The 14,966-nt window shown below is 44.1% G+C and overlaps 1 protein-coding gene across 1 annotated transcript in view; it reads left to right on the forward strand.

Moving 5' to 3' along the window:
* The first annotated feature begins 6,805 nt into the window (after positions 1-6,805).
* The window catches only part of PHOX2B (paired like homeobox 2B), a 14,316-nt gene continuing 6,155 nt past the window's right edge, over positions 6,806-14,966 (forward strand). The window contains 3 exon segments of the mRNA XM_070948774.1: positions 6,806-6,988; positions 6,990-7,047; positions 9,924-10,111. Coding sequence (XP_070804875.1) covers positions 6,806-6,988; positions 6,990-7,047; positions 9,924-10,111 — 429 coding nt within the window.

Here is a 14,966-nt window from a genome sequence, read left to right on the forward strand (position 1 = left end):
AGACAAGACAGGCCTGGCCAACGAGTGGTAACTTCAATACAATGGCATTTTGTCTTCCCCATTATTTTGCTGCCTCTCCATAATACTCTTTTCAACAGAGTGGGAGAGAAAAACGGGAAGAGGAGAGGAGAAGGAAGGAAGGAAGGAAGGAAGGAAGGAAGGAAGGAAGGAAGGAAGGAAGGAAGGAAAGAAAGAGAAAGGAGGGAGGGATAAAGGAAGGAGAGAGGGAGGGAGGGAAAGAAAGAAAGAAGGAAGGAAGAAAAGAGGGAGGGAGGGAGGGAGGAAGAAAAAAGAAAGAAATAAAAATGAAAAGAAAGAAAGATGGAAAGAAAGAAAAAGAAAGGAGGGAAGGAGGGAGGGAGGGATAAAGGAAGGAGGGAAGGAGGGAGGGAGGGAGAGAGGGAGGGAGGGAGGAAAAGAAATAAAGAAAAAAGAAGGAAGGAAGGAAAGAGGGAGGGAGGGAGGAAGAAAAAGAAAAAAAGAAAGAAAAATGAAAAGAAAGAAAGATGGAAAGAGAAAAAGAAGGGAAGGAAGGAAAGAGGGAGGGAGGGAGGAAGAAAAAGAAAAAAGAAAGAAAGAAAAATGAAAAGAAAGAAAGATGGAACAAAAGAAAAAGAAAGGAGGGAAGGAGGGAGAGAAGAAGGGAGGGAGGAAAAGAAATAAAGAAAAAAGAAGGAAGGAAGGAAGGAAAGAGGGAGGGAGGGAGGAAGAAAAAAGAAAGATGGAAAGAAAGAAAAAAGAAAAGAAGGCAGGAGGGAGGGACAAAGGAAGGAAGGAAGGAGGGAGGGAGAAAGAAAGAAAGAAAGAAAGAAAGAAAGAAAGAAAGAAAGAAAGAAAGAAAGAAAGAAAGATAGATTCTGAGCTAAGAATTCCCTCCAAGAAGAGTTTTATTTTTCTTTCTTTCTTCCCAGAGCCTGTCCTCAATACAAGTAGTCCTCAACCTACGACCAGAATGGAGTCCCCAAAATTCCTATTGCTAAGTGAGATGGTGGCTAAGGGAGTTTGGCCCCTATCTTGCCTGCCACCGTTGTTAAGTGAACCCCTTCAGTTCCTCCATTTGTGACACGGCTGTTAAGCGAATCCAGCTTCCCCGTTGACTTCGCTCGTCAGAAGGCCTCAAAAGGAGATCACGAGACCCCCGGGAACTCTTCGCCCGTCATTAACGTGAGCCCATTGCCAAGCCTCTGAATTTTGATCGGAGGATGCCACAACGGTCGTAAGTGTGAAAAACTGTCCCTTTTTTTCAGTAACTTTTTTTGTTTCTTACTTTTTTTACAGGTTCATCAAAATGTGAAATCCAAAGGCAAATCCCCAAAAGCAATAGGAACCTAGGAAGAGGGGGAGGGGAAAGGTGAGTGGGAAGTGCCGTTTTAACTTGCAGCGGTCACTAAACGAACAAATGCATTGTCTACCTATACCCTCCTCTCCCTTTCTTGTGGCTTTGTGAATCGCAGCCTTTCTTGGCTGCCCCACCTTGTCCCGATGTGACACTAAGCCTTGGTAGTACAGTGGTCTAAAGCACCCTGTTATTAAGAACAGCTGCCTGCAATTACTGTTGTTCAGAGGTAATATAGAAGACCAAAGTGCCAACGTCACCATGACTTGGCTGAGGAAGTCTGGGAGTTGAAGTCCCCAAATCTTATGAAAGCTGCCAATTTTGCAGAGCCACAGAGCATCCACAGAGACAAACCGTCTTTCCCTCTCAAACCAACATCACAAGATCTTGCAAGACGAACGTAATTCAGTATTTCAGGACAGAGGATTCTTTTTAAAATGTATATATATATATATATATATATATATATATATATATATATATATATATATATATATATATATATATATATTATTAGTTTTAAAAGTAAAATAATGGGCATTGCTCAGCGTCTCTGGTTTCTAACATTTGTGCCAAGTTCAAGTTAATAAGTAATATATTCCTTAATCTACATACAAATTTACATATCTCCTATTTCATTATATATCAAATATACAGTATTTTACTTCCTAAACAGCTATACGTATATTTAATAAACCTATATTACATTCACAAATTCAATATACATTGATATATTGATATCTACATTTCCAGACGGAGGATTCTTGATAGCCCTTGATAACCAAGAATACAGAAATTAAATCTGTCCCCGTCTTGGTTGTTTTTTTTTTAAAAAAAGGTGGGTTTTGGAAGATTATTTACTCTTTTGAGGTTGACTCAATGCAGGGGTGAAATCCAGCTGGTTCTGACAGGTTCTGGAGAACCGGTAGCAGAAATTTTGAGTAGTTCAGACAACCGGCAAATATCACCTCTGGTTGGCCCCAGAGTGGGGAGGGAATGGGGATTATGCAGTATCCTTCCCCTGGAGTGGGGTGAGAATGGGGATTTTGCAGTATCCTTCCCCTGGAGTGGGGTGAGAATGGGGATTTTGCAGTATCTTTCCCCTGGAGTGGGATGGGAATGGGGATTTTGCAGTATCTCTCCCCTGGAGTGGGGTGGGAATGGCGACTTTGCAGTATCCTTCCCCTGGAGTGGGGTGAGAATGGGGATTTTGCAGTATCCTTCCCCCAGGAGTGGGGTGGGAATGGGGATTTTGCAGTATCCTTTGCCTGGAGTGGGGTGGGAATGGGGATTTTGCAGTATCCTTCCCCTGGAGTGGGGAGGGAATGGGGATCTTGCAGTATCCTTTGCCTGGAGTGGGGTGGGAATGGGGATTTTGCAGTATCCTTCCCCTTCAAGTTAAACTTCCTTCCAGTTGCCTCCAAGTGTGTTGGAATGGATGCCCTGGGGGAATATCTATCTATCTGTCTGTCTGTTTGTCTGTCTGTCCGTCAGTCCATCCACCTATCCATCCATCTATCTACGGTATCTATCTATCATCTATCTATCTATCTATCTATCTATCTATCTATCTATCTATCATCTATCTATTTATCTATCCATCCATCCACCTATCATCTATCTACGGTATCTGTCTGTCTGTCTGTCTGTCTCTCTTTCTATCTATCTATCTATCTATCTATCTATCTATCTATCCATTCATCCATCTATCCATCCATCTATCATCTATCTACGGTATCTCTCTGTCTATCTATCTATCTATCTATCTATCTACCTATCCACTCATCCATCCATCATCTATTTATCATCTATCTATTCATTCATCCATCCATCCATCCATCAACCCATCCACCCATCCACCCATCCATCTATCCATCCATCATCTAGCTATCTATCATCTAGCTATCCATCCATCCATCCATCCATCCTATATCCATCCTATATCCATCCATCCATCATCTATCTATCTATCCACCCATCCACCCATCCATTATCTATCTATCTATCTATCTATCTATCTATCTATCTATCTATCTATCTATCTATCCATCCATCCATCATCTATCTATATCTATCTATCTATCTATCTATCTATCTATCTATCTATCTATCTATCTATCTATCTATCTATCTATCTATCTAATCTGTCTACCTACCTACCTGCCTATCATCCATCCATCTCTATCTTACTATTTATCATCTCTATCATCTATCTATCTATCTATCTATCTATCTATCTATCTATCTATCTATCTATCTAATCTGTCTACCTACCTACCTGCCTATCATCCATCCATCTCTATCTTACTATTTATCATCTCTATCATCTATCTATCTATCTATCTATCTATCTATCTATCTATCTATCTATCTATCTAATCTGTCTACCTACCTACCTGCCTATCATCCATCCATCTCTATCTTACTATTTATCATCTCTATCATCTATCTATCTATCTATCTATCTATCTATCTATCTATCTATCTATCTATCTATCTATCTATCTATCTATCAAAATAGCCCCGCTTTGCGCTGATTGGACTGGACGGGAGCCTGGTAAATACTCCGAGTTTGTTACTTTAATTACATAACGGGCGGTAATGAAGGTAATGCAGCTAATGAGCCCCTCCGTTTCTATCTTCAGGACCGGCCGGGAGGGGAAGGGAAGGGAAGGGAGGCGCCGCCACCCGGCGCTGAGAATTGCTTTCGCTCCGCCGTCTCGCCGTGGAGGAGACAAATAATCCGGGAAGAAAAATAATTAACGGAGGGGGGGCGGGGGGGAACCAACACGAAAGAATATGAACCTCGGGGAAAGGAAGCGAAGGAAACCATCCGCTGCGTAAATACGCAGCGCGCCAGCGAAGCCTCCGGACGGGGTTTTTAAACCGGACCCGTGTCCGTTTTACGAGAATCTTGCAGAAGTCGTGGGAAAGAGAAGAGGGTCAGAGCATTATGGGCCCCGGGCAAAGCAGCGTCCTGGGCCCCCTACGACAACTACCCACAGGAATAAACATGTAAATGGCCGATAAAATTAAACATATATTTTACACGTTAGCATTAATTTTAAAAAATGCAGTCAAGTGTAATAAACATGTTGCTGTGTTTATATGATACAAGGTGCATTGAAGGGTTAAGGTACATAGATCAGTATGGGGCCCCTATGCACCTGGGGCCCACGGGCAAGTGCCCATCAGGCCCAGCCCTAAATAAAATGGAGCCAGGAGCTTTAAGAATCGGAGGGGATCTTGGAGGGACTGAAACACCCGGGGACCCCCCCCCCCACTCCTGGAAAAAGCCCGGGGACCCCCCTTGGACCGAGGAAAAGGGGAAACTTCCCCGCGCAGGGATGTCTTCCAAGCGAAGAAATCGAAATCAAACAGAACGAGAGAGAGAGAGGGGGGGGGGAGGGAGGGAGGGAGGGAGAGAAAGAGGGAGGGAGGGAGAGAGAGAGAGAGAGAGAGAGAGGAAGGGAGGGAGGGAGGGAGGAAGAGAGAGAGGAAGGGAGGGAGGGAGAGAGAGAGAGAGGAAGGGTGAGAGAGAGAGGGAGGGAGAGAGGAAGGGAGAGAGAGAGAGGGAGGGAGAGGAGAGGGAGAGGGAGGAAGGGAGAGAGAGAGGGGAGGGAGAGAGAGAGAGAGAGATGGGAGGGAGTTCATTTAATGCAAGGACCCGGCTGGATCTTGCTGCACGATCTTGGGGGTGCCCAGGATTTCTTCCCGGGAGGGAACCCCGCGAGAGACCAGCCGCCAGACCGAAAGGCAGCAACCCAGAGCGAGTCCTGGGTTCGAAACCCCCGACGCCGGTGTTCCTGCTTGTTTCTCTGGCTCGGCTCGGCTCGGCCCTGCTTTCCTCCTCCTCCTCCTCCTCCTCCTCCTCCTCCTCCTCCCCCCCAGCGTCCTTTCCGAGGGTGCCCAACCTCCTGCTGGCGTCTCTCGGTCCTTGATAAGGTTTCACGCCCTTCGGGGAGTCCTTTGGGCCGGCAATTGGGCGTGTAACGCGTTTACAAAACCCCTTTTCGCTGTTGACATCAAGGGGGTAAAAAAACCCAACAGCCGCGGAGGGGAGAAAAAAAAAGTGAGGAGGGGGAAGGCTGGAAGATTTTTTAAAAAACCCACGCGGGAGGTGGGGAGTGGGAGGCGGGGGTCTAGGGAAGAAGAGGAAAAGAAAGCCCTCTCTCTCCTCCAGAGAGGGTTCCGGGCGTCCGTGTGAACGCGGTCCGATGCGTGTCTATGGATTTAAGGGAGGGGGGCTTGAAATCTCCCCCTCCCCACTTTTCTTCTTGCCCAAGGCGGCTGGTTGAATTAAAGGAGAAAGGGGGGGAGGTGGGAGGGAAGGAAGGAAAGAGAGAGGGAAAGAGAGAGGGAGGGAGGGGCAAGGACGTCAACGTTGGTTGGGGTGTGGGGGGCTTAAAGAGACGGGGGTTGGGGTGGGGGGGGCTTAGAGAGACGGGTTGGGTGGGGTGGGGGGGCTTAGAGAGACGGGGTTGGGTGGGGGGCTTAGAGAGACGGGGGTTGGGTGGTTGGGTGGGGGGGCTTAGAGAGACGGGGTTGGTGGGGTGGGGGGGCTTAGAGAGAAGGGGTTGGGGGGGCTGGGGGGGCTTAGAGAGACGGGGTGGGGTGGGGGGGCTTTAGAGAGACGGGTTGGGTGGGGGGGCTTTGAGAGACGGGGTTGGGTGGGGTGGGGGGGGCTTTGAGAGACGGGGGTTGGGTGGGGGGGCTTAGAGAGACGGGGTTGGGGGGCTGGGGGGGGCTTAGAGAGACGGGATTGGGTGGGGTCGGGGGGGGTTTAGAGAGACGATTAAAGTCTAATTAGAGATGCAGGAATCAGCCGGTGGGACCGTGGGGATGGAAATGGGGATGGGGATGGATGGAGATGGGGGATGGGGGATGGAGATGGGGGAGGGGGGAGGGGGGATGGAGTGGGGAGGGGGCGTAGGAGCAAGCTCGGGAGCGCGCCTTCTCCACCTCGCGCGCTCCCGCCCTCTCGCTCTCTTTCCCCCCCCCTCCCTCCTCCTCCTCCCCTCGCTCCCCCTCCCACCTCTCTCTCTCTCTCTCTCCTCTCTCTCTCTTTCCCCCCCCCTCCCGCCAGCCCAATAGACTGATGAGTTATTGTCATGTAAAAAAGCGGCAGCCTTCAGACCCACGCTTCGCTATTGTCCAGGAGGAAAGAGCCAAGTTTTATGATGAGGACTATATGCTCTAGAGACCTCAAGGCAAGGCAGGTCCTCGCAGCCCTTTTTTCATAAAAGCAGGCCTCGGCTGCTGGCGAGGAGGCCACTCTGGAAGCGAGAGCCGAGCGGTGAGCATCTCTCTTTTTTTTTTTTTCCCCACCGCCCCCCCCACCCCACACACAAGCCCCCCCACCCCCCGCCCCACACGGCCTCGGCCAGCCGGCTTCTCTCTCCCACCCACCCACCCACTCACCCCACACTCCCGACCCCCCTCGGCTGGGCCAGCTCGAGCCTTTTTCCAATGTATAAAATGGAATATTCCTACCTCAATTCCTCCGCTTACGAGTCGTGCATGGCCGGCATGGATACGTCCAGCTTGGCTTCGGCTTACGCGGATTTCAGCTCCTGCAGCCAAGCCAGCGGCTTCCAGTATAACCCCATCAGGACCACTTTCGGCGCCACTTCGGGCTGCCCGTCGCTCACGCACCGGATCCTGCAGCCTGGGCAGCCTTAGGGACCACCAGAGCAGCCCCTACGCGGCAGGTAAGCCCACCCTCCCCACCCCCAAACTCTCCTCCGCCTAGCTGTTGGGGAGGGAGGAAAGGCAGTGAAGGCAGGCAGCCGGGCGAGCTTAAAACCCTCGGCTTAAAACCCCCCCGCGCCTTGATTGCGTTTGGATAACGGCAAACGGGCTTTTTTTTTTTTTTCGTCTTTACCAAACCAAATTTGCTTACCCAAATGAAAGGATTTATCACGTTAGGAGCGATCGCGGGAAGGAGAGAGGAGAGGAGAGGAGAGGAGAAGGGAAGAAGGAGGGGTGGGGGGTGGGGAGGAAAGGGGTGGGGGGGGGCGGCGGGCGGCGGCTGTAATTCACTTACACGGTTACACTATCCGAAGTCACACCCGAAACCGCCAACAAAATTATCTTAAGCTGCCAAAATGATCGGCATAATTTATTTATTTTGCGACGGAGACTGAAAAGCGAGGGTGGGGAATAATTAGATAAGGCGAGTTGGAGGCTGAATATTTGACACCCCGACGACGGCGACGGCTTTCTCGCCTTCTTCTTCTTCTTCTTCTTCTTCTTCTTCTTCTTCTTCTTCTTCTTCTTCTTCTTCTTCTTCTTCTTCTTCTTCTTCTTCTTCTTCTTCTTCTTCTTCTTCTTCTTCTTCTTCTTCTTCTTCTTCTTCTCTTCCTTCTCTTCTTCTCCCTCTATCATCTTCTTCCTTCTCTTTCTACTTCTTCCTCTTCTTTTTCTTCCTCCTCCTCCTCTATCATCATCATCTTCTCCTCCTCCTCTATCTTCTTCTTCTTCTTCATTTTTCATTTTCATTTTTCATTTTTCATTTTATTAGATTTATATACCGCCCTACTTCCGAAGGACTCAGGGCGGCGAACAGCCAAAGAGATAAAACACACAGACTACAAAATTTAAAACGACAGTATAAAAACCCATTAAATAATTTGGCCCGAAACAGATTAAAACACCCCCCAATGTTTTAAGACAAATTTAAAAATTTATAATTAAAAAGAGAAGTTAGTTCATCATCATTCTTCTTCTTCATCATCATCATCATCATCATCATCATCATCCTCTAGTTCACTCGCTTGGAAGGAGCCCCTTCCCCACAATTAGGCCGGCGGAAGAAGGGGCGATGACATTTTTTGTAGAGCCTCGATCCGGATTTCCCCTGATTTTTTCAGCAGCTCTCCCGGAAGGATGCGCCCGAATCCAAAGCCAAACGCTGGGAAGCCGCCTCGGAGCTCAGACCCGGGATTATTAAATCCGTCCAAGCTGTAGGACTCGACCCTCCCCGGGCAAGGAAGGGTCGCTCTTTCTCGGTTCTAGCTTCGTTCCCACCGAGGGACTCACTAGCCCCTTCCTCGCCTGGCCGGGCACCAAGGCTGGCTAACTTTTGGGCTTCGGATTTGAAAAAGGGCGCAGCGTTCTCGTCTAAACGCCCGCGGGACACTTTTGCCATCGGAGAAGCGAATCTTTCGCGCGGCTGGCTTCGCAGCTTTCGGCCCCGCGGAAGAATCGCTGGCAAAAGCGGAGTTTGGAAAAGCGGGGCGGTGGGGGGGGGAAGAGGGCCCGGGGGGGGCACGATCCTGTCCCCCTCACTTCCCTCCTTTTTTTTGATCGGCCCAATACGCAAAAATTAAGTTTACTGTAATTTATTTATTTTATTTTTTTTTTTTACATCTCCCGTAGACTAATCGAAGTGAGCTTTAACTTTTTTGGGGCGGGGGGCTCAGAGGGGGCCCTGCGTTCCGTGTAATTAAATGATGAAAATCTGCCGCCTCTTTCATGCTTAAGAGGAATGGACGTGAGGAAGACGAACGAAAAAAAAAGGGGGGGGGGAGAAGGCAATCGCGCGTGGAGCCGCTTTTGCGTTTTCTTTTGCGCGCATTTTTTTCAATTTATTTTTTGGAAGTGGGGGGGGGGGAATTTTCGCCGTTCCTCTTCCCGGGAAGTAAAAAGGGGGACTTCCCCACCCCGAGTCTAGAGCCCCCAAGCACAAAAACGCGGCGCCTCCCTCGCCTTTATTTCAAAACCCCCGATCCCCTTTGGGGTGTGCGCACGAGAGAACGAAAGGACAGTATTCATACGTGCATAGATAGTAAGATAGATGAGAAAGAGATGATAGATAGATAGATAGATAGATAGATAGATAGATAGATAGATAGATAGATAGATAGATAGATGTGAAAAATTGAGAGAGAGAAATAGATGAGAGAGAGAGAGAGAGAGAGAAATGAGATACATAGATAGCAAGATAGATGAGAGAGAGATGATAGATAGATGATAGATAGATGAGAAAGAGAGAGAGAGAGAAATAGATGATAGATAGATGAGAGAGAGAGAAATGAGATACATAGATAGCAAGATAGATGAGAGAGAGATGATAGATAGATAGATGAGAAAGAGAGAGAGAGAAATAGATGAGAGATAGATAGATAGATGAGAGAGAGAGAAATGAGATACATAGATAGCAAGAGAGATGAGAAAGAGAGAGAAATAGATGAGAGATAGAGAGATAGAGAGATGAGAGATGAGAGAGAGAGAAATGAGATACATAAATAGCAAGATAGATGAGAGAGAGAGAGATGATAGATGATAGATAGATAGATGAGAGAGAGAAAGAGAGAGAGAAATAGATGATAGATAGATAGATGAGAGAGAGAGAAATGAGATACATAGATAGCAAGAGAGATGAGAGAGAGAGAGATGATAGATAGATAGATAGATAGATAGATAGATAGATAGATAGATAGATAGATAGATAGATAGATAGATAGATAGATATCTCGTCTTTATTTCAAACCCCGATATCTTTGGAGTCCTCTTTGGAAAGGGCGCCACGGGGAGAGCCCACGGCCGGGCCTTAAAGCGAATTGTGTCTCTCCTTCTCTTCCAGTCCCCTACAAGCTCTTCACCGACCACGGCGGCCTGAACGAGAAACGGAAACAGCGCAGGATTCGCACCACCTTCACCAGCGCCCAGTTGAAAGAACTGGAGAGGGTCTTCGCGGAAACCCACTATCCGGACATCTACACCCGGGAGGAGCTGGCCTTGAAGATCGACCTCACCGAAGCCCGAGTACAGGTAGGGGAGAAGCCGGAACAGCCCGCCACGCGTCTTGAGGTGGGGGGTGGTCGCTCCGTCTGACATTTACAAGGGCCAGGGGGCGCGTGGAGAACCCCGCGCGTGGACGGGAAGGGCTGCGGGCAGCAGCGTAAGCGCAGCCAGACGCGTTTGCCGGGTTGCCATCCAACAGGCTTCAAGCTAAAGATAGATAGATAGATAGATAGATAGATAGATAGATAGATAGATAGATAGATAGATAGATAGATAGATAGATAGATGAGAGAGAGAGAGAAAATAGATGATGATAGATAGATAGATAGATAGATAGATAGATAGATAGATAGATAGATAGATAGATGAGAAAGAGAGAGAGAGAAAATAGATGATAGATAGATAGATAGATAGATAGATAGATAGATAGATAGATAGATGAGAGATGAGAGAGAGAATGAGAGATACATAGATAGCAAGATAGGATGAGAATAGAGAGAGATGACAGATGAGAAAGAGAGAGAGACAGAAATAGATGATAGATAGATATAGATATAGATAGAGGAGAGAGAGAGAAATGAGATAGATAGCAAGATAGATGAGAGAGAGAGAGAGAGGATAAATAGATAAAGAGAGACAGAAATAGATGATAGATAGATAGATAGATGAGAGAGAGAAATGAGAGATACAGAGATAGATAGCAAGATAGATGTGTGTGTGTGAGAGAGAGATGATAGATAGATAGATAGATAGATAGATAGATAGATAGATAGATAGATAGATAGATGAGAGAGACAGAGATAGATAGATAGAGAGAGAGAGATTGATGAGAAAGAGAGAGACAGAGATAGATAGATGAGAAAGAGAGAGAGGACAGAGATAGATAGATGAGAAAAGAAAGAGAGACAGAGATAGATAGATAGATAGATAGATAGATAGATAAATAAAATAGATAGAGATAGATAGCAAGATAGATGAGAGATGATAGATATAGATAGATAGATAGATAGATAGATAGATAGATAGATAGATAGATAGATAGAGATAGATAGATAGCAAGATAGATGAGAGATGATAGAGAGATGAGAGATAGACAGATAGACAGAACAGATTATTTAAAAAACTTATTTTTTAAGATGTGGATTAAGGGCTGAAATTGTAGCTCTCGGCTAACCAATTGAAGCCGAATGGGATGTCTTGACAACAGTACAGAATTGTTTTGCCAAGTTGTCCTTTTTTTTCCACAGTATATTTTGGGGCTTTTCCGGTTGATTTACCCACTCAAGGAGAATTTGATTAACTTTTTCGGAGGGAGGGGTTAAGGGGGAGTGCGTGGGAAATTCCAGATGCTGCCGTTTGAAGCCAAGGGGAAATATTTTGCACTCCACTTTGCCTCTGTGACAAAAAGCCACTTTCCTTTTGATTTATTTTAAGAGCGGATCCTGCTTTTGTGGACCCCCGGGATAAATTATAAATTGCGCTTTTCTGGGAAGGAAGGGCTGACCTCAATATTTTGGGAGCATTAATTGAGAACCCGTGTTGTTTTTTTACCCCGTTCTTGATTTCAAGTCTTGTCATTCTGGTTTTGCTTGAGATGTCACTCATTTCATAGGGAACAATTTGGATATTCGAAATAGGAAAGATCCTAAAATGACACATGCAGGATACAGTATATGCTACTGTTACAGGAATTTATTCTTGTATATTATTATTATTATTATTATTATTATTATTATTATTATTATTATTATTATTATTATTATTATTATTATTATTGGTTAATCTTTAGTGAGATTCACAGCCTTTGAGGCTGGTTAATAAGGTTTTTTGTAGAGTCAAAATGTTCAAGTCTGGTAAATTTAGAATTTCTAAATAGCGGGGTAGCCCCTTTGGGTATTGCTCCAAGGGCTCCAATTACAATCGGGACAACACAATTTCTTTTTCCACATTATTATTATTATTATTATTATTATTATTATTATTATTATTATTATTATTATTATTTAAACATGAAACTCAGTCAACTGAACATTTAAAAATGCATCACAAATACCATTGACTGGTGCTAATGGTTGATACGGGTTGCTGCCAGCGTCCTGGGGATCAACCAAGTACATTATTATTATTATTATTATTATTATTATTATTATTATTATTCATTAAACATGAAACTCATTCAACTGAACATTTAAAAATGCATCACAAATACCATTGACTGGCGCTGATGGTTGATACGGGTTGCTGCCAGCGTCCTAGGGATCAACCAAGTACCTTCTTAAGATTTACGATGTTCCGAATAGCGCAGTTTTTTGCAGTTCCACTGGTGTTATTGCAGGAAGCTGCAATTTCTTGATGTATTTTGAAAGATTCTTGGACATGGTACCAAGTACCCCGATGACAATGGGTATCGCTGTCACATTTTTCATCCCTAGCCGTGTAGTTTCGATGGCCAGGTCACGATATTTCATGATTTTCCCCCTCTTCTTCTTCTTCTAATAATAATAATAATAATAATAATAATAATAATAATAATAATAATAATAATAATAATAATAATAATAATAATAACAGCAACCCATATCAACCATTAACACTGTCAATGGTATTTGTGATGCATTTTTGAATGTTCAGTTGACTGAGTTTCATGTTTAATGAATATAGTAGATAACAATAACAATAACAATAACAATAACAATAACAATAATAACACAACAGCCAGATAGCACAGTTGTTGAAAACCGAAACGTACAATTTATTGACATCACAGTACCAGGAGATGCCAGAGTCGAAGAAAAGAACTGGAAAAAATCATGAAATATCGTGACCTGGCCATCGAAACTACACGGCTACGGATGAAACATGTAACCGTGATACCCATTGTCATCGGGTACCATGTCCAAGAATTTTATAAGATACATCAACAAATTGCAGCTTCCTGCAATAACTCCTGCGGAACTGCAAAAAACTGCGCTACTCGGAACATGTTCAGTTGACTGTTTCATGTTTAATGAATAAAGTAAATAATAATAATAATAATAATAATAATAATAATAATAATAATAATAATAATAATTACTATTACTATTACTATTACTATTATCTCTTTTATTCATTAAACATGAAACTCAGTCAACTGAACATTTAAAAATGTAACACAGATATGATTGACTGGTGCTAATGGTTGATAGGGTTGTTGCCAGCGTCCTAGGTATCAACCAAGATGATGATGATGATGATGATTTACTTTATTCATTAAATATGAATAATCGAATATTCAAAAATGCATCACAAATACCGTTGACTGGTGCTAATGGTTGATACGGGTTGCTGCCAGCATCCTAGGTATCAACCAAGTATCTTCTTAAAATATATGATGTTTCGAGTAGTGTAATATTATTATTATTATTATTATTATTATTATTATTATTATTATTATTATTATTATTATTATTATTATTATTATTATTATTATTTCTCTAAAGTTAAAAACTCTCTTAGGCATCTTTGCACCCCACCTGGATTTATCAGCCCAGCGTTCTAATCTAACTGTAAATTCAATATGCAGTTTTTGAAATTTTTTTTTTTTAAAGATTGGGGGTCTTTTCAAATGCTAAATCCTGCCCGCAGCTGGTACACCTAAACACGAATCTCAATTCATTTCCACCTTTTATTTCCAGTAAATCAAAGAACCGTCTAGAAAGTTGCATTCAGCGGGAAGGATAAGGTAGACACATTGATCAGAAAAAACACACACAGGTAGTCCTCGACTTACGACCACAATGGAGCCCATCATTTATGTTGCTAAGTGAGTTTCGTCCCAGTTTACGATTTTTCTGGCCGCAGTTATTACGTTTGTGACCCGGTTGTTAAGTGAATCTGGCTTTCCCCCCCACCCCATTGAATTTGCTTGTCAGAAGGTCACAAAAAAGGATCCTGTGACCCCACCCCACCCCCCACCCCCAGGATGCTGCGACGGTCATAAATGTGAGTCTGTTGGCAAGCTTTTGAATTTTGATCCCCTGATCATGGGGAAGTTGCAAAAAAAAAAATCCTAAGTTTGAAAAACAGTCGTAAGTCACATTTTTTTTCCAGTGGCGTCGTAACTCTGAACGGTCACTAAATGAGCTGTTGTAAGTTGAGGACTACCTATATTTGTTTATTTATTAAATGTAGGTGCTTCCACATTTCACTGTTGAGTGACTGGATGGTACCAATGGCTTAACAGGTGTTAAGAGAACACCCCAAGTTCTATTAGAGGTCAACCTTTCCAATTAGGGGAGGGGGCCACCATTGGCTGAATTTAAAAAAAGAAAAAATCCTAACTGGATTGTATCTATCTATCTATCTATCTATCTATCTATCTATCTATCTATCTATCTATCTATATATATATATATATATATATATATATATATATATATATAAAGCAAAAATCACTCACGCCGTAATCACGAAATCTCCAGAACCGTAAAGCCTACAAACTTGAAATTTGCCATGTATCTTCCTCTTGGCTTCTAGGTGCTCACTAAGAAAGGATTTTTCAAAATAATCATCACAGCGTTAGTATTTCCTATATTATTATTATTATTATTATTATTATTATCATCATCATCATCACCATCATCATGCTTTGATACTAATTAGTTAGATATTCTGCTCCCCCTCCCAACTTGAAAATAACTCTGGAGAGAACGGGATAGCATAGGGGAGGCTTCCGTGGGGCAAGCCTCCTGGAGAGAAGGGGCTAGAAAGCCTGAGGGAGAGAAGGGGAGAGGAGAGTCTTCTGTGGGGCCAGCCTGAAGGAGAGAAGGGGAGAGGCTTCTATGGGGCAAGTCTGAGGGAGAGAAGGGGAAAGGAGAGGATCTGTGGGGCCAGCCTGAGG

Source organism: Pituophis catenifer, unplaced genomic scaffold (genome assembly GCF_029215685.1).
Source record: "Pituophis catenifer annectens isolate HBS135680 unplaced genomic scaffold, rPitCat1.0.hap2 SCAF_8, whole genome shotgun sequence".
Taxonomy (NCBI): Eukaryota; Metazoa; Chordata; class Lepidosauria; order Squamata; family Colubridae; genus Pituophis; species Pituophis catenifer.